We start from the raw sequence: 15,411 nt of genomic DNA, 5'->3' as shown, positions 1-15,411 counted from the left end.
GAGCTGATACCGGGGCTTAAGTGGAGAGCAAATGTTTTGAGAATGATGAGGGTAACGAATGTATAAATATGCTTTATACAATTGATGTGTGTATGGATTGTGTGATAAGAGTTGTATGAACCCCAATAAAATGATTTTTTTAAAAAAGACCGGTGCTTCTTCTCCCCCTTACACACTGACTTAGATCCTAACCTGCGACCCTTATTCCCCTTTCAGGGCTGGAACTGGATTCATCCCCCCCCCCCCTTTTTTTTCTTTCATCCCTGTGGCTCAATTTTCGGTCAAACTTTAGATAAATCTACAAGGCGAACAATTACTCTAGGAAGGTAAGAACTCATAAGAACTAGCAACCATTTTCCACCCAAAGGGCAGCATTTTCCCAAGGACAAGGGCCCGAAGGGTTACGAAGGAAGGCGATAGAAACAAGCAAGAAAGAAGTCAGATAAGTGATGTCACAATGTGGGGACCGTGTATAACTTGTTGAATGGAAAACTGATCTGCTCTACAAGTCTTCACCCAATTCACAATAAAAAGTTTTTTAAAAGGGAACCAAACCTGCACTTAGATCGCAAATTCCTGTAATAATGTGCAAATGTCCCTGTGGTAGACTTATTTTACTTAAGTAGACAGTTACCTTTTCTTTATCAATCTTGTCTGCTTTGTTGGGATCATTCTTATAATAGAAGTGAACATAATCAATAGGATTCTGGTCGTCCATTCCATAATTCATGTTGATAACCTTTGTAAAAGCAACAGATAGGTGATCACTTACATAATAACCAGGAGAGGAGAGTCAAGGGTGCGGAAGCATCACAAGAAAAGCAGCAGAGATCTCTAGAGGCTCAGAAGCCAGGGTACTGTCAGGTGTCTCAGAGTGGAATAAAAAGAATTCTGATTCCTGGCTCACAGGGATTTTGTTTTGAAACCCGGGAGAAAGAAAGTACTTGTATATTGAACACGTTTTGTGATAAACACTTTGCCGGGCGCTACAGATACCATGTCGTTTCAGCTCCCACAGGCCACGTGGGCTAGATTAAGACAGAACAAATACAGTTAACCCTGAAGAAGCTCCATTCTGTGTCAGGTGGAAACCTTTCCAGAGAAGGAACATTCACCAGAAAAGCAGTGGTAAGGACCCTGTGAAAGACCGAAAACTTGTGAGACCAGGAAGAGCAAGGCAGTCCAAGCAGTTCCAGCTCTCACAGGTTTTCCTGAGAGTCTCTTTGTGAAAAGCGTCACCCAGGAGAACCAACAAGCGAACAAGGATCCTAAGGGAGACTGGAATTTTCCTGGTGCTCCGGTGTTTTAGCACTTGCCTGACAACCATTAAAGTTCAGAGGTTGGACTCTACCAGCCACTCAGTGGGAGAAAAAAATCAGAATCAAAACCGGCTAATCTGCCCCAGTAAAGATTACAGTCCTGTCCTCCAGGGTCGGTGTATGTTGAATTGACTCAATGGGCGCGGATTAGGTATTTCTGGGTAGTCGTCATCTGATCACAGTTATATTAAAAAATATAAGAAGTCAGAGAACATTTTAAAATGGAATTTTCATACATTTCAATAATGAACATGTACTACTTTTCGAATGGCAGGTACTTTACGTCTTAAAAACAAAAGGCCTTTACTTCTGGTGTTCCTGGTCTCACCACTTACATCCACGACAAAATCTTCGGCCTTCAGTTCATCCTGTTCTTTAGGCTTGGCGTCAGCAACCTCTTGTGGAAGGCCTTTACGGTCCTGGAACAGGTCAGAATCCCCATGTCAGAGTCCCAGGTGTGCATGATGAAATGCTTCTGTCACGAAGGTGTCCTTCCTCTGGGATGACACCCAACTGGAGTAAAAAGGGGTGGCGTAGCTACTCCTGGGGGCGTCGTGGTTATGCATTGGGTTGTGATCTGCAAGCTCAGCAGCTGGAAGCCACCAGCCACTCCTGATTGGGGGGGTGGGGGCGAGAAAGATGATACTTTCTACTCCTACAAAGACTTCCAGTCTCGGAAACTGCCCCATAGGGCCACACTGAGCCAGCACCAACTTGATGGCAGTGACATTTTTGGTATATTCCTAACATACACAGAGCATCTACCTTTGTCATCCTTTAAACAAACCACATAGAGAAGCTTCATGACAAAAACTTCACAGTTGGAAACCAGATGGCGTCAACCTATTAGTGAAGAGAAGGCAGTAAAATACAAACAAGGTGCGTTATGAAGTCGAATGTGGTTATCAGTATGACGCCTGTGACTGGCTTTCTGGTAAAAGCAAAGCAAAACAAACCTTCCACAGCAAGAGGAGAACACTGATGGTTTGGAATTGCAGAAGACAGCTAGATCAGTGCTCCCAGGCGAACCTGCCATATTGTGAAACAATATGGCAAAACTTCAAGGTCCCTTATCTTTAGATCCCACTACTTGTCGGTGCCTTTGTTGTGCTGTGGCAGCTTGTGTGTTGCAGTGATGCTGAAAGCTAACACTGGGATTTCAAATACCAGCAGGGTCACCCAAAGTGAACAGGTTTCAGCAGAGCTTCCAGACCAAGAACAGACTACGAAGAAGGAATAGGCCGTCCACTTCAGAGGTATTAGCCACTGAAAACCCTGTAGCTGGCATGAAAACATTGTCAGTTACTGGAAATCTGATGAATGCAAGCAGCATATTTGTCAGAGAGAGTGCCAGAAGATGGGCCCCTCGGGTGGGAAGGCCCTCAAATTATGGCTGAGGAAGAGCTGCCTTCTCAAAGTAGAGCTGACCTTAAGGATGAGAATGGAGTCGAGCCTGCACGGTTTAGAAATAATATCATTGTTATCACATGCAAGTCAAATTTTGATGAAGATCATCCAACAATGGTTGCGGCAGGACATTGACAGGGAGGTATCAGAGGTTCTGGCTGGATTCAGAAGAGGACATGGAGCAACGGATATTATTACTGATATCAGATGGATCTTGGCTAAATGTAGAGAATACCAGAAAGAAATGCAAATGTTTACTTGCATTTCATTGACTATACAAAGGCATTCAACTGTGTGGATCACAAAAGAGAGCTATGGACACCCTTGAGAAGAACGGGAATTCCAGAACACTTAATTATGTTCATGTGGAACCTGTATGTGGATCAAGAGGTAGCTATGTAGACAGAACAAGGGGAGACCGCGTGATTTAAAAGCAGGAAAGGTGTGCATCAGGGTTGTTTCTTCTCACCGTCCTTATGCAATCTGAATGCTGAGCAAATAATCAGAGAAACTGGATTATATAAAGAATTCAGCATTAAGATTGGAGGAAGGCTTATTAACAACCTTTCAAGGATTTCAGCCTTCAGTCTGAATTACAAGTCATTGTAAAGAAAAGCAGAATCCGCACAACTAGACCACTAGAGAACATCAGGATAAAGAGAAAAAAGACTGAAGTTGTGAAGAATTTCACTTTGGTTGAATCCACAATGAATGCTCATGGGAGTGGGAGTCAAGAGATCAAATGCCTCATTGCATTGGGTGAATCTGCACAAGAATTCTTTCGCGTGCTAAAAAGCAGGGATATCACTTTGAGGACTAAGGTGCGCCTGACTCAAGCCACGGTATTTCCTGTCGTCTCATATGCACGTAAAACTTGGACACTGAATAAGGAATCCCCCAAAAGAATGGATGCATTTGAACTATGGTGATGGAGGAGACTATTGAAGGTATACCATGGACTGCCCAAAGAACCAACAGTTGTGTCTTAGAAGCTGTACAGCCAGAATGCTCCTTCGAGGAAACGATTGTGAAACTTCACCTCACATACTTTGGACCTCCTGTTAGGCGAGACCCGTCCCCGGAGAAGAGCATCATGTTTGGTATGGTGGAGGGACAGCGAAAAAGAGAAACCCTTAATGAGATGAACTGACAGTGGCTGCATCGATGGGCACAAACAAGAACAATTGTGAGGATGGCACGGGACCAGGCGCTGTTTCCTTCGATTGTACACAGGTCACTATGGGTTAGAACAGATGCATGGCCCCTAACAACAACATCCTTTAGACCCCTTTTCTTGCCTGTCAGTTAGACAAAAGTCGAGGTCCCCTCCTCATTTCTAGGGTGAGTGCAAAGGCTTAAAGTCAATTAGCCCCGACTGTCAATGCTGTCTCACTAAGGGGGCGTTCATGAACAAGTTACTTCATCTTTCTCTCGAGCCTCAGCTTACTCAGCTGTAAAGCAGGTCTAAGAACATTGCGTTCTGTAAAGAGGAAGCGAGAACGAAGGGAAAGGGCTTATTTAGTATGGCACTGTGGTGTCGCAGTGGGCTGATGGGTGGTTTTCTCTTGGAACACAGACATGGAAGGTAGATAATTCAACTTACCCTTTTCATCTTTCCACTGCCCACTGGTAGAAGAGTACAACTCACATACTTGTATAGTTGGCGGCATTCGATTTTTTTTAATAGCTCTCTTGCTTCATCCAGTTTGGGATCAGTAGAATATAAAATCTCCAGAAAAATGTTATCTGCCAATTGGATGACATTTCACAGTTATAGTAAAATGAGAAACCTAGATTTTAAAAGATGCACACTGCTGCACCCATGAAACGCTTTCCAGGAAGAGTTCACAATGTAGATATACTATGATTATAATCATTTTAAACATGTTCCAGTCAGCATCTTAGATTTGCTTCAAAATAACCCAGCAGACAGGTAGAGAAGAAAGAATGCATTTAAGTAGATGGTTGTTAGACTGAGTGATGGTTATTCCATCCCATTGCCTGTGAGTTGATTCCGACTCATATTGACCTGGTAGCACAGAGTAGAACTCTCATGAGGTTTCTAAGGCTGTAATTCTTTTAGGTAGTAAAGATGAGGCTTTTGGATCCTGTAAAAATTTACAGCCTTGGGAACCCTAGGGAGCAATTCTATTCGGCCCGCCGTTTGAAATAGACTCGATGGCAGTGGGTTTGGTTAGCTCTTTAAGAAAGTAGAGTGCCACATCTTCTTCACAAAGAAGCTGGTAGGTTGACCTTTCATTTACCAGCTAAGTACCGAACCCTCTGTGCCACCAGAGCTCCTTAAATCCATTGCTACCGAGTAGATTCTGACTCCCAGAGACCCTACAAGACAGAGTGGAACTGCCCAATAAGGTGCTAAGGTTGTAATCTTGATGAAATCAGATTCTCGTATCTTTCAACCAGAGTGGCTGATGGGCTCCAACCATTTATCTTCTGGCTAAGCACTGCGTCATCGGGTCTCCTATCACAATGGTGCACAGTCAAACCAAGCCAAACTCATTGCCCTGAAGTCCATGCCAACTCACAGTGACCCTCCAGAGTGGGTAGACCAGCTCTTGCAAGTTTCTGAGCCTGCAACTGTTTACGGGAGTCGAAAGCCCTGATAGCAGTCCAGCGTGTAACACTATGCCGTCATCGCTTCTCACAATGGTACATGGGATGTATTAATGTATTGGTGGTGTCAGTACCAGTACCAGGCTGCACTGAATACCACGGCTATGTGTCTATGGTTTCTCAGTTCGGGAAGTGAAAGGGAAGTGCTCTTCTTCAGTAGCGTTTTGCTTATCCTGGGTCTCTCTCCCTTTCATATAAAGCTGATGATTCGTTTTGGGGATAAATTGCTTTGGGTTGTATCGGCATTTTCACAATGTTAAATATCCCGATCCATAAACATGGTATATGCTTCTATTTCTGCAGGTCTCTTTCAGTGTCTTGCAGTAGTTCTGTAGTTTTCTTTGTACAAGTCTTTTATTTCTAGTTATGTTTCTTCCTAAGTATTTCTCCTTATGGGTGGCTAAAGGGAACTGTTTTCTTGATTTCCCTTTCAGAGTTTCATCATGAGTATACAAGAATTGGGTTGATTTTTGTAGGTTGATCTTGTACCATGTACCACGTTACTGATACTTCCAAGTCGTTCCAAAACTTTCTTTTTGAGTTTTTAGAATTTTCTTTATCTAGAATCATATTCATTTGAAACTAGAGTTTTACTTCTTCACCAATTTGGATGTCGTTAATTTTAATTTCCCTTTGTTGTCAAATAGCTCTGGCAAAGACCTCCAGCACACTATTTAATAAGAGTAACTTAAAGAGCATCGTATCTGGTTCCTGTTCACAAGGAGAATGCTTTCAGTTCTCCCCTTGAGCTCAAGGTTGGTCCTTGGTTTGCGTATGCGCCCTTGACCAGCTTGAGGAATTTATCTCCAATTCCTATTTTGTTGAGTGTTTTTTAATGAGGAATAGGTAATGGATTTTGTCAAATGCCTTTTCTGAATTGATAGGTTCAAGAAGGCTTTTTTTAAACCTTTATTTTACTTATAAAGGGATTATTTTGACTGTACCTGGGATAAATCCAGTTGGACATGATGTATTATTTTTAAAAAATATTATTTTGTTGGCTTCTTCGGGCTAGAATTTTGTTGAGAATTTTTGTAGCTGTGTTCATAAGGGCTATTGATCGATGTGTTCCTGCTCAGGTGACGTCTTTGCCTGGTTCTGGTCTAAGAGGTATATGCTTCCTTCATAAAAGGAATTTGAATTTACAATCATTTTCTACATTCTGGAATAGTTTGAGTAGAATCAATATTAGATCTTCTCTGAATGGAATTCCCCAGGTAAGCTATCTGGTCCTCGACTGTTTTTATTGGGGATTTTCTAAATAACCAGATCGGTTTCTTCTTTTGTGAGAGCTATCTTCAGTTCTTCTACACCCGTCTGCGTAAGATCGGGTAGGCATTTCTTCACATTGTTCACGTTTGGCAGAGCGCTGTCCTGTGTGCCCGCCTTACTCATTTCGTTAGGCTCTGTTGTGATGTCGCTCAATCTGTCAGTCAACGGTACTTACATCTTCTCTCTTTTCCTTTGAGAGGTTTGCCAGTACCTTGTCAATCTTGTTAAGGCTTTCAGAGAATTGAATTCTTGTCTTGTTTTTGTTTTATAGGATTCATGTCTTTCTTTTTTTTTAATTATTTTATTGGGGGCTCGTACCATTCTTATCACAATTCATAATCCATCCATTGTGTCAAGCACATATGTACATTTGTTGCCCTCACCATTCTCAAAATATTTGCCTTCTACTTTAGCCCTTAATATTGGCTGCTCATTTTCCCCCTCCCTCCCCCCACCCTCTCTCATGAACCCTTCATAATTCATAAATTATTATTGCTTTGTCATAAGTTACACTGTCTGACGTCTCCCTCTGCCCTCATCTCTGCTGTCCATCCCCACAGGGAGGCGGTTATCCGTAGATTCTTGTAATCGGTTCCCCCTTTCTACCCTACATTCCCTCCACCCTCTAGGCATCGCCTCTCTTACCACTGGTCCTGAAAGAGTCATCTGCCCTGGATTCCCTGTGTTTCCAGTTGCTATCTGTACCAATGTACATTCTCTGGTCCAGCCAGATTTGTAAGGCAGAATTGGGATCATGATAGTGGGGGGGAGGGGATTCATGTATTTCTGCTCCAATCTAATGCGCATTCTGCCGGAGCCGACCCAATGGACCTCACACCCACATCACTTCGTCCATCTCACAAGATGAGAACAGTAAGGTTGAATGAGACTAAATGACTTTGTTAAAGTCACCTTATGTTAAAGTCTTACAAAGCAGAGCTAAAACTCAAATCCAAATGTAATAATCACTTGGGAACCTGAACTAACACTTGAAGGTTTGGAGAATCTGACCCATCTGGGTTGCCAGGGACGGTTTATCCTTTACCTGAGATGGGTCACTCTAGTTCTTACCTGTTAGTTTCGTGAAGGCTTCCATGTCATCAATTGCTGTAGAAATGCGGTACTTTTTCCCCGCAGCACCTGTAATCTCTATATGGGCGTCTGCTTTGAGGAAAGCATCTGCAATCCTAAAGAGAATCGTTTTATAAAAAGTTGTGCTTGTGAGAAACGATGACTATTTCCTTAGACTTGCCGAAAGCTCCAGTAGGATGTGGCACTCAAAAGGGCACAGCTTCTCGATTATGTTCTCACGAACTGACCTGTTTACCGTGTTCCAGGCACCATAGCAGAGCTTTAGCTAGATTTAAAATGCTTGTTTCCCAACAAAAAAAAGGTAGGTTTTAGCATCCTCAATTTTGCAGATGCAGAAATTAAGTATTTTCATTTAACTAAGTTCGGAAGACGCAATGGCAGTCTTTGAACCTGGATTTTTCCAAATTAAAAACAAAACAAAAACTCTACCAAAATAGCAATCATACAAACAGGTCAATGTAATCAACTAATCTGTTTGTTGGGGGTTGGGGGGAAACAAAGAGAAGTTCCTTCAACCTAAATTTGTGTCCAAAGGTTTAGATAAAATAGACTGAAGCTAGTTCACAGACATGGAATGGCACACCCAACTTTTGGTAAGTTCACATGATGCCAACGAATCACACAGAGACTTGACTCTGATTCTGACCCACTCGAACCAAGATGTGCAATTCCTGTGGCTTTGCTATAATGCTAATTGTTGTGGGGTTTGCTATCGGCTAATTTTGATAAATAGTTGACAGCACCAGAAGACATTAATCTTCAATCGTAAAATTAATTTCATGAATCTATGTCGACTGGTATCTAATCCACTACCTACGTGGAAATCTGAGTCTTTCCGGCACTGCCTCTTCAGGTCTAACCCAAGTCGGCTCTTCTTCCCTCTTCACCCACCGCCATCGTCCCACTCGCCCTAGCACTAAAGTTAGTTCACTGTGTACTAGTTAAGGAAATGATTTCAGATTTTTTCAGCTAAAATTCATCTGGATTTTTTCCAGAAATCCCAACCAGCCCAACGGTGATATTCTAGTAAAGGATCAGGGACATTTTATAGCGAAGGGACATCGTATTTCTTACATGATCTCGATGATGTTGCCAACTCTGTGTTGGTAAGCTCGGCGGTGCAGAGAGTAGCGTGTGTAGAACATGTCATACAGGTTCCAAACTTCCTGCAGGAAGACACACAGTAAGTACTAATGCAGTGCTAAGAGTATATCCAAGTCTACAGCCAAGGAAAAGAGATAGTGGCAGACAAAAAGGTTAAGTATAGGACTAAATTAAAGACTCTGAGCCCACTGAAAATGAGGGATGTAGATTAGTAAAGCTGTTTATTGGATTGCAACATTCATTCTTACTGACCAATAGTCAAGTGAAATCTACTGAGGTCTTTAATTCTGGGAACAGGTTCTGTTCAAGACATCCTAAAACTTATTTTCTCCAATCTTCCTCTAAGTCTAGGAAATAGGTATTATTACCTTGTATTCTTTACTCTCAACACAATATAAGGTCATCTTATCGTTTATAATCTAGCAGGATCAAAGGATTGTCACTGTTCTGAAACACTAATGTAGTAATAAAGCAATGAGGCTCTGGAGCCAAACGACCAGGGTTGCATTCCAGCTTTGCCACTTGTTCGGTGCATGCCTTCTCCTGCCTCAACTGGCTCACCTTCAATGGGATGATAACAATAGCTCCCATCTCACAGAGTTGTAGGAATTAAGTTAATCCATGCAAAGCACTTAGAATGGCGCTTACCACAACATTCAATGAATGATTCGAATTTTATTTTCATTATTTGGCAGTACAAGAGAAATAAAAAGAGTCTTAAAACCCTAACAAATACTAGATCTAAAGTAAATAGATGGACTATTTTTTAATCATTTTATTAGAGGCTCATACGACTCTTATCACAATCCATGCATACATCAATTGTGTAAAGCACATTTGTACATTCATTGTCCTCGTCATTCTCAAAACATTTGCTCTCCACTTAAGCCCCTGGCATCAGGTCCTCATTTCTTCCCCTCCCTCCCCCATCCCTCATGAGGCCTTGATAATTTATAAATTATTATTTTGTCATATCTTGCCCTGTCCGACGTCTCCCTTCACCCACTTTTCTGTTGTGAGATGGACTATTTTCACAAGGTACTGATTTTTTCCACACCGGTGGATGGTTATTTCTAGATTGTAGATCAGGAATGACATCTTCTTTATTGCTTCCCTCGACATAATTTACCTTTTCTCTAGTACAGATATACCTGTCCTCATCTACTTCACAGACACGGGCAAACTTGATAAAGCGTTCATGATCAAAATTATTTTGGATTCCAAGATGATGGCAGTCTCTAAAAGATAAAGAGATTTAAAAAATTTCAACAAGGAAATTGTACTTTACATATGAGCCCTGAATGTGCATAAGGATCCCAACAAACTTCTATAAAGCGTTCAGTGCCCACCTGGCAAAATAGTCCCACTTGTCCACATCAATGCCATTGCGCTTATTGGCCACTATCTCATAGAGGAAGCGTTTCTCTTTAGGCCGCCCTTTGTAGGTCCACTGGAAGACAAGGAACCCCATGGGAAGTTTGAGGGGAGGCACCAGATTCTATGTGTGAGCAAGGCAAAGCAATTGCAGTCATTTGAAAACGATAACCAGGCACTTGACTGCAAACATGAGATACATTCAATGGTTCTACTCTTTCTTTCTCTACTTGATTCCTAAGTTAGTAGAAAAGGGAAAGAAATGCTAAACAAACGTACCTTGGATTTCCTTACAAAAATATATCATCTATATTTATTAAAAGATGTCTAATGTGCTTTTAATATGGGGGGCACAATTTTTAACGAACTCAGTTGAAGAGCCTGTGTATATGCTTCATTAGTTGCATCCACAGTAGAAACACATAATGTATGAAATAGGCAAAGGTGTAGCTTTGAAGGAATCAAGAAAAGACAAGGTCGAAAGTGTCGGTGTCTGAGAGAGAGATGATGTCCAGAAGTCCAGGAAGAAAAAGAATGTTTGGAAATGGACGGTGGTAGCAATTGTGCAATTCTGCTGGATGTGATTGAACAATGGAATGATAACGATACTTGAATTAACTCCCGATTAATAATAAAATTTTTTAAAAAGATCAAAAGCATCCTTCGGGTCAAATGAAGCTGTACAGAAACTCACAGTAGGCTCTTGCACTGAGAATTCAAGTGGTCCTATGATCTGTTCCTTGATGAAACAGATGTCTTCTTCAGGGACGAGTCCGTAGTGCTCCATGACTTCTCTGAGTCCATTAGACTCAACCAGGTGATCAAACATCATGATGGAGCCCTGTTCGTGCTAGAAAACAACAAGAGAATAAGGTCGATCATAGACGGTGGCCAATTCTCAAGCCAAACCCGATGTTGCTGCTTTGATTCTGGCAAACAGTGAGCCTAGACATACAAGACAGAGTAGCATTTTCCTCCAGGGTTTCCCAGGATGTGATCTCTACTGAAGGAGACGCCACATCTTTCTTCTGCAGAGCAGCTGGAGAAAGGTCGATCTTCTCGTTAGCAACCCGGGGCTTAACCAGGGTCCCCAGTGCTCCTTGCTGGCCCACGAGGCCTCCGGTTGTTGTTAGGTGCCGTCTACTTGCTTCTCACTCACAGCAGCCCTGTGCCCAACAGAAGGAAACACTGCCTGGTCCTGCACCACCCTCACCATTGTTCTTAGGTTTGAGCCCCTTGATGCAGCCTGTGTGTCCTTCCGTCGTCTTGTTGAAGGTGTTCCTCTTTTCGCTGCCCTGCTCCTCTACCAAGCATGACATCCTTCCACACGATCCAAATTAGTTGGGTCCAGGTACTTCAGAGAATAAGTTCTACTGTACCCAGCCCAATTTTCAGAAGGATATGGAGGAGAGTGGGAGCCCCAGACCCATCTGCAAGCATGCAGTCAGTGGAAACCTCTGGCAGATGCTCTCTAGTCACAGGCCCAACGACCAGACAGACGATTGTGAACTTGATGATGGTGGCCTGAACCTGGTATAATTGATGCTTGGTCAGCTGGCCTCCCTCTTGACCCAACTGAGTTTATTCTAAGCTCAAGTATTTCTTGCTGGTTCCATGACAGAATTTTTTTCCCCTCTGACTTTTTAAATATTGATGGTGGTCTTTTCTTCCTTACTCTTTATTTGTATTTTTATCTTTATATTATTAAGTTCTTGCCATTTTATTTTGTTTTTTGTTTCTGTTGGGTTTCCCAGTTTGTGAAGCACAGTTGGAGTGGATGCATAGAGAAAATAACTGATGCAATGGTTTATAGGGGATGGGGTGGGGGGGTGGAGGGGTGGGATGGGGAAGGAGAGGGAGGGGGGTTTGGGGAGCAAACGCTGAATGCGGGAAGAGAGAGGATGTACTAGAAATGATTGCGATGTTGTGTACACAACTCATTAAAAACGCTATTTAACCATGGAAATGTATGATATATGCATACTATTTCAAGGAAACCACACTTGACCAATGGTTGCCAAGGGTGAGGGGGAAGAGTTCCTGCATAGGGGCACTGAGTTTATGTCGATGGTGGTGGGATATCTCAGTAGTGGTTGTACAGCATGAAGGGCATAATCAATGGCACTGAATACTACAAGAAGAAGGTGTGGAATTGGAGACTTTTGTTTTGTATGTTTTTGCCACATTAAAAAAAATTACACAAATAAGGATGAGTACAAGGAAGAAGAAAACATTCTAGAATTGAATATGGTAACAATTGTACAAATTTTTTTGTACAACTCTTCTTGATATGCTTGAATTATTGAATTGTATGACACGTGGATGAAATGCTAACAAAACTTAAAAAAAAAAAAAGAATAAATTCTACTGCAGGTTAATTATCTAGTTTCCAACTATCATCTTTAAGATTCATGTTAAAAACCTGTCAAATTTGTCAGTATTTTCTACTTTCTTACAAACCATGGTCACCATTTTATTAAGATATTTAATGCATTAATGAGATATATTTATTTACAGTGCCTACAAGATTATGATCAGGTCATACAGGTAGAACTCTGTTTTCATGAATAAAAACAAAAAACCAAACCCACTGCTATCAAGTTGATTCCCACTCATAGCTGTTACACATAGCATTTTCAGAGGCTGTAAATTTTCATGGGAACTGACAGCTTCATCTTTCTCCCGCAGTGGCTGGTAGGTTTGAACCATGAGTCTTGTGGCTAGCAGTCCACTTCCTAACCCACAGTGCCATCAGGGATCCTTACGTAAATGAGTATCACTATAAAATTCAGTTCTGCTAAAAATTCAGAACAAGATGTGAAGCTACAATTGTGTTAACACTTCCATGTAGTGGTGGAAAAGGGTAGTTGCAAGTTTGCCAGACAGTTTTTCCAAGGGCATTCAAAGTTAGCTTGGAGTTGGAATCTCCTATCAGCCTGAGTATTTTTACCTGTCTCTCTGAGGCCCACTCATTATAAAGATCAAATGACCCCCCACAGAACCTGCCCTAAGCCAGGTCTTAACCAAACATTGCCTGGAGAGAACCCTCAGTGGTCCTATAACTATTTTAAAAAATTACATCAAAGATACATACAGATGATAAAGAATAAGAGTAATTTTACAGAGAATACATTTGACTTAACCAAATGATCACCAGTAATATTAACTCTAAGAGTTTTCAAGAGCTTACTGAGATGACGCACCATATCCAAAGGCAGCCAAATCCACTGCTAGCGAGTCAACTTTGACTCGCAATGACTCTAGAGTCTAGAGCAGGGGTCCTCACACTACAGCCCCGAGGCGGGCCACATGCGCCCGCCAAGGACATTTATCTGGCCCGCCGGGTGCTTTTGCCCTGTTTTGTTTTTACTTCAAAATAAGATATGTGCAGTGTGCATAGGAATTTGTTCATAGTTTTGTTTTTTTTTTAAACTATAGTCTAGTCCTCCAATGGGTCTGAGGGACAGTGAACTGGCCCCCTGTTTAAAAAGTTTGAGGACCCCGGGGACTCTAGACTGTGTTTCTGAAGCTGTAAATCCGTTACAAAGTATACTGTCTCCCCTTTCTCCCTGAGAGGTTGGTGGGTTTGAACCACTCACCTTGTAGCGAGCAGCCCAATGCAGAACTCAATATACCCCCAGGGCTCTACTCTAAAACCAAACCACACTCCCTGCCATTGAGTGGACGCCAGGTCATAGTGACCCTATAGGACAGCCCTGTGAGTCTCTGCGTCCATAACTCTTCTTTTTTCTCTTAACAATTTTATTGGCACTTCTTTCACAGGTCATACAATTCAATCATATCAAGAAGAGGTGTGCAGTCATCACCGCCATCAGTTCTAGATCAGTGGTCCCCCACCTTCCTCATGCCGCGACCCTTCAGTACAGTTCCTCATGTTGGGGTCTGACACCCCAACCATAACATGATTGTCGTTGCTACTGCATCACTGTCAAAATCAAACTCACCGCACCATCCACTGTCTCCCTTCTGTCAATACCACTTAGTGATATATGGATTTTAACTTGCTTTTTCTTCTGTTTTCTGTATTCTACCTTCCCTGAATAATATGAAAGAAAATTGGCTAGGGAAGATGGGGCTGCTGTCTGGAGAGAGGTTCCTTTTGAATATTTCCTCTGCAGCCCAGATGAGCCTGATATTAAAAATAAAACTTCAATAATTCTAATTGGACATGTAGAGGCCTTCTTTTATCCAAATACACAATCTATCTCACTCCCACCCCCACCCCCTGGAAACTATAATGGGAAATACAACAGTGGAACTAAACAAATAACTGAATAAACCTCTCAAATAGTTTTTTTTATTTATTACATATAGAATATATAAATACATACCGTCCATTTTATGTCTGGGCGAGCAAGTGGAATAAATATTCCATCAAACAAGTGGGAAAACGGTCCATGACCTTCAAAACAAAAGCAATCTTAAAAGCAAGAAAAATGTTTGTGAATTGGTATAAAAGGGAATCAGGCCTGGACTAAAACTGTGGCTTCAAAGATACCAGATATCTTTTCCTGGGCATAAAAGCCTGCCTTCGGAAGTAAAGTCTGCTTTATACTTGCTCTTCTCTGTGTTTGCTACTAGAACCAGGAGAAATAAAGTATTTCTGTGTTTAAAAAAAAAAAAAAAGGATTCAGGTTTCTGTCAGGGAAGCCAGCCCCTAACACATCATCACAGGTCCAGTAGGCACAATTGGACAGTGATAACAAGTAAAGATTATAGTAAAGTCATAGAGAGAATGAAAGATAGAAGAGAGATTGAAATAATGGAGTCAGACACATTTCATGGTAGCGTGCTCACCTCAGCTCCTCTTGGTGGTCCACGTGGAGATGTGGAAGGTGGGAATTTCAGGAGCAAGTGATAGAGGGGAAAGGACTGGGGAGAGAGACCTTTATTGCTAACCAAGGCTTATATCTCTTTGGGGGGGTATACAAGCCCCCTAATTACAGGTCAAGACTTACATCATAGGAAGGGGTTGTGCTACAGGCACTACAGTAATGAGATGGGGATGATCTAGGGGTATCCATGCAATAGGAAGGGGAGGTATTGGGGGTACACATGTGACAAAATGGTAGATCCTAGATTCAGGGAGTCAGCTTAATTTTGGGTGTCACTGAGCTGGTTTGACCTGTTCTCTGGTTCACTATTGAAACCATTGTCAGTAGGGTGTGAACCCCACCTACAAGGACCA

The 15,411-nt window shown here is 42.0% G+C and overlaps 1 protein-coding gene across 1 annotated transcript in view; it reads right to left on the bottom strand.

Moving 5' to 3' along the window:
• The window catches only part of LOC101643765 (deoxynucleoside triphosphate triphosphohydrolase SAMHD1), a gene marked incomplete at its 5' end in the record, with an annotated part of 28,592 nt that overhangs the window by 7,400 nt on the left and 5,781 nt on the right, over nt 1-15,411 (bottom strand). Inside the window, 9 exons of the mRNA XM_045295512.1 lie at nt 619-739; nt 1,655-1,738; nt 4,330-4,472; nt 7,704-7,819; nt 8,799-8,890; nt 9,958-10,066; nt 10,178-10,278; nt 10,897-11,052; nt 14,555-14,625. Of these exons, the coding sequence (XP_045151447.1) occupies nt 619-739; nt 1,655-1,738; nt 4,330-4,472; nt 7,704-7,819; nt 8,799-8,890; nt 9,958-10,066; nt 10,178-10,278; nt 10,897-11,052; nt 14,555-14,625 (993 nt within the window). The remainder of the gene's footprint in view (nt 1-618; nt 740-1,654; nt 1,739-4,329; nt 4,473-7,703; nt 7,820-8,798; nt 8,891-9,957; nt 10,067-10,177; nt 10,279-10,896; nt 11,053-14,554; nt 14,626-15,411) is intronic.

The sequence above is a fragment of the Echinops telfairi genome, unplaced genomic scaffold (assembly GCF_000313985.2).
Source record: "Echinops telfairi isolate 266 unplaced genomic scaffold, ASM31398v2 ScPeMD7_5592;HRSCAF=6446, whole genome shotgun sequence".
Lineage (NCBI taxonomy): Eukaryota > Metazoa > Chordata > Mammalia > Afrosoricida > Tenrecidae > Echinops > Echinops telfairi.
This window is presented reverse-complemented; position numbering and strand designations above follow the sequence as displayed.